Source organism: Terrapene carolina, unplaced genomic scaffold (assembly GCF_002925995.2).
Source record: "Terrapene carolina triunguis isolate 2854851 unplaced genomic scaffold, T_m_triunguis-2.0 Scaffold113, whole genome shotgun sequence".
NCBI lineage: Eukaryota > Metazoa > Chordata > Testudines > Emydidae > Terrapene > Terrapene triunguis.
In genome coordinates this window covers 24,407,438-24,421,137 of record NW_020664464.1, presented here as the reverse complement: position 1 = coordinate 24,421,137, position 13,700 = coordinate 24,407,438, and the positions used below count along the sequence as shown (strand labels likewise).

The 13,700-nt window shown below is 43.1% G+C and overlaps 1 protein-coding gene across 3 annotated transcripts in view; it reads right to left on the bottom strand.

The window, feature by feature from the left end:
• Window positions 1-3,012: 3,012 nt before the first annotated feature.
• Window positions 3,013-13,700, bottom strand: part of SECISBP2 (SECIS binding protein 2) — a 43,902-nt gene continuing 33,214 nt past the window's right edge. For all 3 annotated transcript variants that reach the window (XM_026652426.2, XM_026652427.1, XM_026652428.1), the window contains 5 exons: window positions 13,396-13,555; window positions 10,188-10,408; window positions 9,016-9,170; window positions 6,185-6,389; window positions 3,013-4,707 (listed from right to left, as the gene is read on the bottom strand). In XM_026652426.2, coding sequence (XP_026508211.1) covers window positions 4,598-4,707; window positions 6,185-6,389; window positions 9,016-9,170; window positions 10,188-10,408; window positions 13,396-13,555 — 851 coding nt within the window. In that variant the 3' untranslated portion in view covers window positions 3,013-4,597. The remainder of the gene's footprint in view (window positions 4,708-6,184; window positions 6,390-9,015; window positions 9,171-10,187; window positions 10,409-13,395; window positions 13,556-13,700) is intronic.

Sequence of the window (13,700 nt, the reverse complement as noted above, 5' to 3'; positions counted from 1 at the left end):
GTGCTCAGAAGGACTGAACTTGGACGCCTAACTGAAGAGCAATATTTCTAATTTACTTACAGAATTTACACACTGACATGCGTGAGGCCTACCTTCTGAATTAAAAGTACAATACGACGTCTTGTGTGAGAGAGCTCCCCACATCCACTTTCAATCTGGATAGTGCAGTGAGGAGCAGAATGTGGTTCAAAGGTCATGTTTTATGACATCATGGAACTGGAATAAGTTGGTTGCCTTAAGGAAGCATTTCATGTTAGGATTCATCAAAAAAAGGAAGATTCGTAACATGCTAAGCACAGTACACTCCAGACACTTGGCTTTTTTGCTTGGACATTTAATATACCTACAATAAAACCCTTCTGGGTTTTATTTAACATGGTAGTTAATCTACTGGCTGGTGTAAAGTCCATACTTAAGTTCAGTTTCCAGCTGTCAACAAATAGATTTATCTCAGCATCTGATCCTAAGGATCAAAGTCCCATATACTTGCCTAAAACAGATTTAAATCGCCCCTCTCCCTACCTCACGGAGAAGCCATGTGATTTTTAGGTTGAGAAGGACCATACTTGAAATACTGTCCACCCATGTTAGCACTGCTTGTGAAAGCATGCAGGGGCACTTTTGATAGTTCATATTTAGTTTTTTGGCCTGAGTTTTCACTGTGAGATGCCAGCCTAGGCTTGGCTGCCTGTGAAGTAAGAAAGGTTAATCTTTCAGGTAAAAATTTACCAGCTAGAATTGTTGAGCCCGATTGCCAGGGGCAGAAGGGTGTTACAGGTGGCAGCAGGGAGAGGAAGGTGGGTCTGAAGGCCCCTTACCACTCTCTGGAATTGGTAGCAGTTGAGCTGTGTCCTGTGCCTTCCATCCATGAGGTAGTTGAGCTCTACAGTCAGAGGCATGACTGCTGGTGCAGGCTGTAGGAGCTGAAGCATGGTCTTCCAACTGGCGCACTGTCCTTCTGGCTTCGCTCCCCTCGAAGATGGGACTATTCTTTTCCAATCCCATCTGGCTCTTCTCTTGCCCATGGAAGAGGAGGCAACTCCACTGGGCCTGGGCTGTGAGGAAAAAATGCCCTCTATCCCCAGACAGTTTTGAAAGAGGACCATCGAAGTCTTCCCACTTCAAAAAGTTTGATACACTAAGTGACATTCCTGGAGCAAAAGGTTGGGTGCACAAATAAGCAAAAGGAAGGGCCTGATTTTGCACTATTGAAGTCCTAAAGGAGCTGTGATCAGAGGCTTTGCTAAGACTACTGCTATGCTGGAGTGCAATGGCTAACAAAGAGAAACACTTGAATTACACCCAGCCTTTAGAGAAATGAAGTTATATTATTGTACTTCGCAGTAGGCAGGTATGTCAGAGGAGCTATCAGGAAGTTGTTCTCAGAGCATTACCCTCAGTTTAGGTTACTTTACACTTCACCTGCCTGTGCATAATTTGAGCAAATAGGCCAATTCCTCTTCCTACCCAAGACTACAAGTGACCTTACTGCCCTTTGCTATTAAGGTCTATTGCAGTAGCACTGAAGATAATCAATTTTTAAAAATACTGCTGCTTTACCTGTTAAAAAAGCAAGAGAGAGACCAAGCACAAAGATGTATGCTACTGCTGTGCTACATCAGCAAGAGCTGCCCCACTCAGTGACCCAAAGTATCAAGGAGAAAGGAAGCCTTTACAATTGCCTAGGCTGTAATTCAGCACACTGCAGGCCTTTCTGCCCCGCTCCCATCCTCACAAAAAAGTGGACACTATGGGGAGGAAACTACTATCAGGTGATAGTACTGAAAATTAAATGTGTAGAAATTGTGACTGGCTGTTGGCCCAGCAGAGGGAGCTGGTTAGCAGTGAGGCTAGCTTTAACTTAAGATAGATTCTCAAACTAGCTGCAGGAAGCAGAGCACATTGTGGCAATGCACACTGTAAAACACTTTGGAAACTAAGCAACAGGACTAGAAGGAGGGGGGGGGAGGGTCGTGCAGAGATTCTCTTACTAAGTTGTCCACAGAACTGTCTTAAAAGGGGATGGCTGAGTGATAATGAGATTAAACACTTCAACCCCTCAGAAACTATTTTGAAGGACAAATGTCTATTCACTGCTTAATCATCTTCCACACTAATTCTGCTTTCAACAGCTCTTATCATACACACAGTGGGTTTCTTAGGGAGGGCAAGGGTAAGTAACTCCCTACGTTTGTTACAATGAAAACTGCTAAGGATGCTAGCATTAGGACTTGGCTAACAGTCATGTTCATGCACTTTCATGGAAGTGCAAAATGATCTCTGCAGAGTAGCAACCCTCAAGCGTACAGATTCTCTATCATCTGCACTTCTGCCTTCTGGAAGTTGTATAATGCAAAAACCTAGCTGCCGGCACCCTTTCCATGATGCAGTGGAAAGTTTAGCCTGAACAGTGCACCGGCCCAACCTGCTGTCTCTCCCCCCCCCCCCCCCCCCCCCAAAAATGCACCAAAAAAATCCAAACTAAACCAAAGCCTCTCCTGTAGTGGTATTTGCAGCTATAAACATTCTAATAGCATAGTGCATACATAAGTTTGCATTGCTGTGAGTACACAGCAACCTCCTACTGGGCCAGGAATGTCTATTGCCAGCCCAAATCATCTCTCAGCTCTGGACTCTCCCCACTCCCAAAGTCAAGTTAAGGTCAGCTGCAATTATGGAAAAGTAGAAAGATCTCACATCCAGTGATCAACTCAGTGTCAAAGCAGAGCTGCTTTGTATCCTTTACTGACTTTACTCCCCAAAGCATAAGATTGTGTCTCACACATCAATCTCAAGCATTAGCTACGCTCTAACCACATGATGCTATAAAATGTCATCAGTTTTATACTTCAAAAATCATTTCAAGGTTGACACTTGATATTACCTCTTGCTTTTGGCTTACCTGTGACACTCCCCCGGCACCTGATTTTCAGGAGCACTGTGCTCGAGAAGCTGAAATGAAAGTTGCTCTGAGCATTTAGAAGCCGCGCATGGCAGACTACACAGAGGTACTAGTTGCACCTGGGATTTACAACCATTTTATTTTGCACACATTGAAATCAGAAATCTAATTTTCGTTTTCACCCTTATAAAAATCTGAATACTCTACTGCACAATTTGGCCCTCTCCATTAAGTGTGCCATCTTCATTCTAAAAATATATAAGCATTGCTATTTATAAAAGAAACCTCCCACAAAAGTGCTCTACCACAACCAGGTACATGTCAAGTTTAAAAAAGTCTCAATATCAAAAGTAAATTAAGCCTGTCTTCAGAAAACTTCTCTACATTTGATACACAATTATATACAGTCAGTCTTGGCTCTAACATATTAGATCTTTTCCCTCAAATTAAGACTTCATTATCTGAATCAAAATTCACAATTGTACACAAAAAACAGTAGCAACAAGACTGACAAATTCTTCTGATGGGAAGGGCTAAGACCTCACATACTGTGTTTATGCAACCAAGCACATTGCTGTATAATTCTCCCTTATGCAACAAGGGTACACAAATGGCTGCCCTTGGGGTTTGGCTGAGGCAGCTGGACAACAGCTAAAGAAAATGCAGGCAGCAGGTGCATTTTGAAGAAAGCAGTTGCCCTTCCCTGCAGAATTCAGTACCATTGCTATAGCACTGCTTCCTCCAAGCTGTGGTACTCCTAAGGCAAGGAGAAGAAATTCTGTAAGAGGAGAGAAGGGGCAGGAACAGGCTGGCCCACCTCTTTCCCTGAAGCATTCCTAACCTCTGCCAGCAAAAGGGCTCTATCTGTATCAGAACTTAAGTGTTCTCTAGGGCAGGAATCTTCTTTGTGGTCCATTTTAACTTTACCAGCTTCCCCATCTCTCAGGAATTTCATGACTCATTACCCCTGTCCCCCTCCCAGCTGCTGCATGCCCCAAGGGAAGGAAGCTTGACTTGAAGGTAGAGCTGGTTGAATTTTTTGAGGGGGGGAGGGGGAAGCTATTTTCCCTCAGAAAATCATTCCAGCAGAAAGTTTCCAGTTTTTCCAAGAAAATTTCAATTTTCCCTTGGGCAAATGAAAGTGATTGCTCCCACCTGGAAGGTTCTTGTCGATCTCACTTTCTGCCTGCAGAGAGAAAGTGAAATTAACAAGAGCCTTCCAGGCAGACGACCAGCAAGATGAAATATTCTCCCAAAATGAAGGTTTTCAGAATTTGTCTCTCAAACAAATGTTGAGGTTTTGTTTTCTGGCTAGCTCTACTTGTGGCACCAGACACCAGCAGTAAAACCCTTAAAAACAAGGAAGGAATGGGCTTGTTTTAATACATAAGTGGTCCTGGGTTAAAACAGTTTCCCCTCCCTTCAAATTAATTCTCTAATACAAAGAATGAAGCAGCAGCAGCTTTAGCAACCAGTCAAGTACACAGAAACCTGTAAGCATCAGCCAATGTTTCATGCATTCCAGTGTGCATTTTAAGTGAGATCAGAATAGTCTTCTTAGCCAACTTTAGACGTTTCCTAGATTACACTTTATTTGCTACACCTCGCAGCTTAGATGGACCACTGATTTTAGATAATTCAGTATTTACATATCTATGTAAAAAGTAATAAGGCCCAATAAAATATGATCCAGCTTTACTGAGGCTCTTCTAAATTCAAGGTCAGCATTTCAGTAGTTGCAATCTTTTCTAATTCCAAGGCATAAGGGTTATACTCCTCCTCAAGCTTTCTCTTCCAGATTTTGACTATAAACAAAGAACAGCATATTAGTATGAAAGTCACTTTAATTTCTCCCAGAGGTTCCCACCCGCCCCAAGTTTAGTATTCATAGACAACCCTACTTAAGCACTGAAATGCTCAATCTCCCAGTATGAAGGATAACGTGAGAACTGAGGGAGAAATCAGCATGTAAGGGACTCTTAAGCCAACACATTTTGCAGCACCTGCTGGAAGACAGTCCCGCTGGAGAAGTTTCAACTTATCTAACCCTGTTACTTGCCACATTCTAGGAACTGATACAGACCCGTTTGCCTACTGCTGTTTCAAAGTAATGATCTGATGAATAACTTTCTAATGCTATATCATAAGCACATTTTATTTACAGATCCTAATATGGACACACAAAGTTATACACAAAAAGGGATCATTCCTTCAGTGCTGCAAATGCAGTTACCTATAGGGTTGAAGGCCTTCATACAGCATAGAAATAGTTTAGGACAGAAAGAAGAATCTTACTCAACTGAAGCTGTAGTAGCAAACTGTCAAACTATTTAACCAGAATTTAGCCAGTCTGCTTGGGCCAATTAGTCTTACAAGTGCCAGTGGAATTTTAGCCACTATGGTCAGGAGTTCTGTTACAAGTCTTATCTGAAAGAGCAGCATATGCCATCTACCACCAGGTGGACTATTTCAGAAATTATTTAAAGGAAGAGTGTCATCTACAAAGGATACATTCATCTACATAGCAAAAGCTGTGCACAGGTTAGCCTACCGGAGCTAACAAACTCAGCTAGCGTGGGTAACTTAGGGTACGTCTACACTTACCGGAGGGTCCGGCGGCAGGCAATCGATGTTCTGGGATCGATTTATCGCGTCTGGTTAAGACGCGATAAATCGATCCCGGAAGTGCTCGCCGTCGACGCCGGTACTCCAGCTCGGCGAGCGGAGTACGCGGCATCGACGGAGGAGCCTTCCTGCCGCGTCTGGACCCGCGGTAAGTTCGGACTAAGGTACTTCGAATTCAGCTACGTTATTAACGTAGCTGAATTTGCGTACCTTAGTCCGAAGTGGGGGGGTAGTGTAGACCAGGCCCAAGTAGTGAAAACAGCGCATCATGGGCTTCAGCGCAGGTAGCGTAAGCCCAGCACAGACCCGGAGTACACTTGGCTTGCTAGCCTGCTCTATGCTGACTTCATTGCGATTACTACCTGCGCTAGCTGGATTAAATCCAGCGTAGTCTAGCCCATGCAAAGCTTTTGCTGTGTAAACAATAAAACTTCATGAAAAACTAGGTTTTCTTTAGATGTCTCCCATCCAAACAGCAACCAGGTCTGACTTCAATTCATGAAGTCTGCTAAGGTCACAGCCCAAAGTGATATGTTTGCCCTTCCTAACCAGACATCTTTAGTCTGCACTGCCTCAGGAAGATTCTGATCAGAGGAGAATTTACTACAAAGGAAGGAAAACTGATTGAACACAAAGAATAAACCACTGAACACTCACTGTAATTTGGTACATCCTCATCAGATTCCACATGGGGCATTTTACCGGTCTCGGACAAGCTCTTCTCTCCATATTGAGTGGTTAAGGTTGTGCTGTGTTTTTCACTTCCTCCCCCTTCAGCTGCCTCTTCCTCTAAAGCTGCCACCATATCTTTGTATGCATGCCTGGCTTCCATTGTCAGTTCTACCATTTTGTGAAAGTGGTCCTAACGTGGAAAAAAAGTAGGAGAGAAGCAAGTGATAAGAGACCATGAAACACTATTATGGCTTAAACCATATTTCTCTGTTGAAGTGTGTAAAGATGTAGGGTACAGTTTTTGCACCCCTTCTACTCAGAATATTAAATAAGCACACAAGCAGGCAAAACAGAATAAACCACGTACTTGGATTTTGTTTAGTAACTTATCTTGTTTTGGCTAATGATAACAGGGAAATACATCAAGAGACTTTCTGATGCATGAGGAACTCAAAGGTACATTTTTAAGCAACATGTGGTTTTAGCCACACACCTGACACGTACAGCTATAGTGTTTTTATAGAGTGCTTTGAACTTAATGTGTTATAAATACTATTTTTATTATGTACCAGTTTGAAAATGTAGTCCCCCCTTTCCGGCAAAGTTTCATTCAAACTAATATTCTACCAGCCAGAAGAGGAAGATTATTCTAGATTTTCAAGTGACTCTTAACAACATAGATTCATAGATTCTAGGACTGGAAGGGACCTCGAGAGGTCATCGAGTCCAGTCCCCTGCCCTCACGGCAGGACCAAATACTGTCTAGACCATCCCTGATAGACATTTATCTAACCTACTCTTAAATATCTCCAGAGATGGAGATTCCACAACCTCCTTAGGCAATTTATTCGTGTGTTTAACCACCCTGACAGTTAGGAACTTTTTCCTAATGTCCAACCTAAACCTCCCTTGCTGCAGTTTAAGCCCATTGCTTCTTGTTCTATCCCAGGGGTCGGCAATCCTTCAGAAGTGGTGTGCCAAGTCTTCATTTATTCACTCTAATTTAAGGTTTCATGTGCCAGTAATACATTTTAACGTTTTTAGAACTTCTCTTTCTAGAAGTCTATAATATATAACTAAACTATTGTTGTATGTAAAGTAAATAAGGTTTTTAAAATGTTTAAGCAGCTTCATTTAAAATTAATGTAAAATGCAGAGCCCCCCGGACCAGTGGCCAGGACACATATGCCATAGGTTGCCTACCCCTGTTCTATCCTTAGAGACTAAGGTGAACAAGTTTTCTCCCTCCTCCTTATGACACCCTTTTAGATACCTGAAAACTGCTATCATGTCCCCTCTGTCTTCTCTTTTCCAAACTAAACAAACCCAATTCTTTCAGCCTTCCTTTATAGGTCATATTCTCTAGACCTTTAATCATGCTTGTTGCTCTTCTCTGGACCCTCTCCAATTTCTCCACATCTTTCTTGAAATGCGGTGCCCAGAACTGGACACAATACTCCAGTTGAGGCCTAACCAGCGCAGAGTAGGGCGGAAGAATGACTTCTCGTGTCGTGTTCACAACAACACACCTGTTAATACATCCCAGAATCATGTTTGCTTTTTTTTGCAACAGCATCACACTGTTGACTCATATTTAGCTTGTGGTCCACTATAACCCCTAGATCCCTTTCTGCCGTACTCCTTCCGAGACAGTCTCGTCCCATTCTGTATGTGTGAAACTGATTTTTCCTTCTTAAGTGGAGCACTTTGCATTTGTCTTTGTTAAACTTCATCCTGTTTACCTCAGACCATTTTGAATTATGACCCTGTCCTCCAAAGCAGTTGCAATCTCTCCCAGTTTGGTATCATCTGCAAACTTAATAAGCGTACTTTCTATGCCAATATTTAAGTCGTTAATGAAGATATTGAACAGAGCCGGTCCCAAAACAGACCCCTGCGGAACCCCACTTGTTATATCTTTCCAGCAGGATTGGGAACCATTAACAACAACTCTCTGAGTATGGTTATCCAGCCAGTTATGCACCCACCTTATAGTAGCCCCATCTAAGTTGTATTTGCCTAGTTTATCGATAAGAATATCCTGCGAGACCGTATCAAATGCCTTACTAAAGTCTAGGTATACCACATCCACAGCTTCTCCCTTATCCACAAGACTCGTTATCCTATCAAAGAAAGCTATCAGATTGGTTTGACATGATTTGTTCTTTACAAATCCATGCTGGCTATTCCCGATCACCTTACCACCTTCCAAGTGTTTGCAGATGATTTCCTTAATTACTTGCTCCACTATCTTCCCTGGCACAGAAGTTAAACTAACTGGTCTGTAGTTTCCTTGGTTGTTTTTATTTCCCTTTTTATAGATGGGCACTATATTTGCCCTTTTCCAGTCTTCTGAAATCTCTCCCGTCTCCCATGATTTTCCAAAGATAAACATTCAGTATCCCTCTCTGTCCCCAGTTCTCCCAATTTGCAACAAGGTTGTTTGGGGGGGGGGGGGGGGGGGGGGGGGGGAGAGAAAGGGGTGGGAGGGCTGCCACTAGGCTGCTCCCTCCACATCTCTCACCAGGTATTTAAAATACCTGTTATCCTTAAGAGCAGATTTGGGTAGAGAAGAGGCAGACAGCTGGCCAAAAATACATCTGTGAACAAAGCAAAAAGGAGGAAGGTGCTGTGGAAATAAATGTTAATTTTGTATAACATTATAAAGCAACTGACCTGTCAAGAGTATAAATACAGAAAATGGAGTGAGAGAGACTGACTGACTAGCTGCCTCAGAGTCAGGTCTTTATTGTATACATAATACACACAGAGTAATACTAATTAAAGGTATGAACCAGTGTCTTTGTTCAACTCACCTGAGCACCATCATAACTGAAAATTCCCACCACACTGACAGGCACTGCTTTGTTCACACAACGTCCTAGAGCTTTGCGATTGAGAGCAAAGACAAATGGGATATTCTGTTCACAGGCACAGTCAATAATGGTATGTAGAGTCTCATCCAACCCACCTGGAACAGACAGAGAACAGAGAATGAGACTATTCAAAAAGTATCATTTATTCAATCCAGTTATAACTAAAAGGCATTACTGCCAGAAGTCCCTTAGTAAAAGCTACAGGTTTAAGATGCAGCATTTAGAAATGCCAGAATATATGTGTTAAAAAAATACTTACGAATGTGCAGTGCACAGAAACATTACTTGAAGCTCAATAGTGTACTGTAGGATCTGCTCATCTAGAAGGTTAGTCTGACAATTCTCCCTTTGAATCAACATGAATCTTCAGATAACACTGCTATTAAACTCCAAATTTTATTACATTTGAAGAACAAAGATTGGACTGACATACCAGCACCACTATAAACAGTATAAAACAATGCAGTGTGGCTAAAGATGAAGTATGGCTGTCAAAAAAAGAAAACTTTTAAAAGCTAAGTCACTTCAAGATCACAGATCAAAGACAGTGATCTGAACAGTAGTTACTTATAACATTTCAACAATACATCAATGACAAGTCGATAAGTCCTCCAACCAGTCATTTGCTTTCAGATTCCTTAGAGTGAACAATCTGATTTACTTTTCAAGGAAGGCACCAATAAATCACTGGTCTTCCATGGCAGTTTTCTCCAAGTGTAAGGCCTGGTCTACACTAACCCCCCAATTCGAACTAAGGTACGCAACTTCAGCTACGTGAATAACGTAGCTGAAGTCGACATACCTTACTTTGAACTTACCGCGGTTCAGACGCGGTCCACACGGGGCAGGCAGGCTCCCCCGTCGACTCCGCGGTACTCCTCTCATTGAGATGGAGTACCGCAGTCGACGGCGAGCACTTCCTGGTTCGATTTATCGCGTCCAGACCAGACGCGATAAATCGAACCCGGAAGTTCGATCCCCAGCCGCCGAACTAGCGGCTAAGTATAGACCAGCCCTAAGATGTGGCCCTCAAAGGGTACTACCATCAATATAACAAGTCTGTTTTAGCATTTATCTTATGAAAATAAAACTATTTTTTGTAAAACATTTACCCTTTGACTGAATCTTTTCACAGTTTGGAGAGATGATGACACATTTCAATTTTTTCAACTTCAGGTGTTTCAAAACTTCTCTGAGCCCCATAACAAGTCTGCGTTTTGTCTTGGCCTTCACTGGGTCTTTCTGATACAAGCGATCTTGGAAACGAACCAGTTCTTTTAGAAGATCTGTCACACAACTATCAACTTCTTTACTAAGTACCTGGCTACAGTAACTGGAAAAAAGAATCAGTTGTTTAAGTGTTAAATATTCTGCAATCGCAAACATAACTGCATTCTCTCAAATACACGCTCTATGTACAGGACAATAAACATTTTTTCCAGGTTTTTCAGTGCATTAAAAGATACAGAGAGGTTTGTTTCTTGACACTCCGGCTCCTGTATCAAGTTATACCAAGACATGCATATCAAGATAAAAGACTAGTTTTGCTAATGAAAGTTTTCCCAAGGTCACAGCCTATTTTCACTCATAAGAATCAAGAGATCACAACCATATTGTAGAAGTGCTAGTTGATTTCTATAGCACTGTCACTTATAACAAATTGAAAGTTGGAGCAAGAGCCAAAGGCAAGGGACGAAGTCAATTGTATCACCACTTTACTTATCTCTGGTCCAGATCATGCCTTTGTGATCTGCCTGTGGAGGGGGATCCACAGAAAGAGTAGATGCACCTCATTCCTCTTAGCACCCAGTGGAAATCAGTGTGGAAAGTTAGGCTATGTCTACAGTAGAGACCTTACAGCAGTACAGCTGTACCGAATCAGCTGCGCCACTGTAAGGTCTCCTATGTAGCTCTCTATGGCAACAGGAGAGAGCTCTCCTGTCTGCATAATTAAATCACCCCCACGAGCAGTGACAGCTATGTTGGCAGGAGAGCATCTCTCACTGACATAATGCTGTCCACACTGGAACTTCTTTTGTTGTAAGTTATGTTGGTGTAAGTTAAGTTGGTTGGGGGAGCGCGTGTTTCCACACCCGAGCGACAAATTTTATTGACAGAGGTGCTAGTGTAGACATAGCCTTAGATAGCTGCACTGAAGTTTCCCCCAGACCTCCTCAACACTGGTAACCACTCTAAAAAAGGGTTTGGGGGACAGCTGTAGTGAAGGGAACCCCTGGCACCATGGAGCTAGGCTACCAGAAAGTGGTGGGATAAGTGGCTACATATTCATAGGGCCTTTGTATGGATGGTCCTGTACCCCCACAGATCCAAGATCCACCCAGATCTCAGCACTTTGCAAGTCAGACCCCTTGCTTTCTTGCTCTGGAGGTATACTGGAACCCACTAACTATCCCCACACCAGAAGAATGCAGGGGTAATCCACAAGGGGAACCAAAGAGTTTCTTGCCCTTCCTTCCCATGAAGGGCGAGATCTGGCCCCCTATTTCTAACCATTACTAACCTTACAACTGAAACTAGGTTTCATATTGGTTAGTCTTATATTTCAGTGGGATTTTTTTTTGGTAAAAGAACTTTATTTACCATTTCAGTTTTACCTCAGTAACAGTTTAATGGACAAGCCCATTAAAACAATTCAATGAAAATCCAAAACAATGTAATCTAGATGTAGAAAAGAATCCTCCACCCTGAATACCAAGCAATAGAAGACCTCTTTGGTTGAGTAGCCCTGAGCATATCCAGACCTATCTGCCATTTCAGTGAAATAATGTTGGGTTGCTGTGGACCCAAGAAATTTGTTCACTTTAAAAAAGGCAATTAAAAGTCACTTTTTTTTACATTAACTAAATCTTGAAGCATAAAAAGGCTGTGGTGCCTTTTTGAAGAATGAAGATGAAAGCAACACTTACTAAACAGTTATGTCAATGGCAGAGTTTAATTTTTCCTATAGTGGATCTTTGACCTGCTGTTCAAACACAACCAAAGTTTCTCGTTAAAAGGAAACATGCACACACAGCTGCTATCATAACATTTGAAGTGTTTGTACAAAAGGGCAACTAACTTGTCTCCTTGATTTCTCCATGCAACACAAACATGTCATCTTGCTAATCACATTCTGCTTTGTACCTCTCTATCATTTTGTCTGGCAGCAGAAAACAAAGAAATATTCTAACCATAAGAGTGTTTTCAGAAAGGTGAAAGAGCCCTAATTCTCTCTCTCTCTCTCTCTCTCTGTACAGTAAAAGCTTTTTTATCTGGCATGTTAGGGTATGGGGGGTGCTGGTAAGTGAAAAATGCCGGTTAACTAAGAGGGAGGGAGTTTGGGTGCGGGGCTGGGACGCAGGCTCTGGGAGGGAGTTTGGGTGTGGGAGAGGGCATGGGGCTGGGGAGGGGTTTTGGGGTGCCCAATCGGGGGGGGTGTCACCTCGGGCGGCTCCCTGCAAGCAGTGACCTGTCTCGGCCACTACTAGGTGGAGGCCCGACAGGCGGCTCTGCATGCTGCCCTCGCCCCGCCCCGAGTGCTGGCTCCACAGCTCACATTGACCGGGAACTGCCTGCCACGCCTCCGCCTAAGAGCAGCAGGGACAGGTCGCCGCTTGCGGGGAGCCGCCTGAGGTGAGTGTTCCTTGGATCCAGCATCCCGAAACCCCTCCTGTGCCCCAACTCCCTGCCCTGAGCCCCCTGCCGCACCCAAACTCCCTCCCAGAGCTCACACCCTGCACTCCCTCCTGTGCCCCAACCCCCAGCCCCACACCCCCTCCCGAACCCCTCATGGCCATTCCTCTGCCTAGGAGCAGCAGGGACATGTCACCCCTTCCGGGGAACCATCAGAGCCAGTTGGGAGACTGCCGGCCCCGCGCCAACCAGACTATAAACCGGACTTTCTATGAAGATTAGAAATGCCAGTTTATAGAGCTTTCTGGTTGGTACAGGGTCAGATAACAGCTTTTACTGTATAACTGATTTATTCCACATTATAAGCAAGGTGTTTATGTTTCTAAGAGTATCTGCTCCTCCTTCCAAGATCACCAGAGAAGAGGAGGAGAATAGGTTTAGTGACCACAAAAGGATCTGCCTTCCTAGCCTGACTGATGACATATTAGTACTGCACTTGCTGCTTACTGGGATGTCACTTATTAGGTGCTAACCTGCAGGAGAGTTGAAAATAAGAATTCAGAGTTGTGAGTTTAAAATTCAGTTAGCATTTCACAGAACGTTACTGACGTAACTTACCTTATTTGAGCAATGTCCTGCCTGTGGTACTGCGGTACAAAGGAAGTGCCAATACTAACAAATACTTACTCTCTAAATCTCCTGCTATGAATTTTTGGAAGGCTGGAGTTTAGTTGTGTTAGACTGGAGGAACTTTCCGTAGAATCCTTGAGGTCTTCACATTCCAGGAACACTTCTGAACTGCTCTGAGCCACAGAAACTGAGGTTATGGGAACATCTTCTGCTATGTCTAAGCATAAAGAAATAAACTGTTGTATTTGTGTTATAAAAAGACAGACGAAAAATTGAACTGATCTATAAAAGTGAGAATGTAACTCAAGGACTCTCCTACACAGAAATAGGATAGGTAGTTCCTACTAGTCCTGCTTTTACCT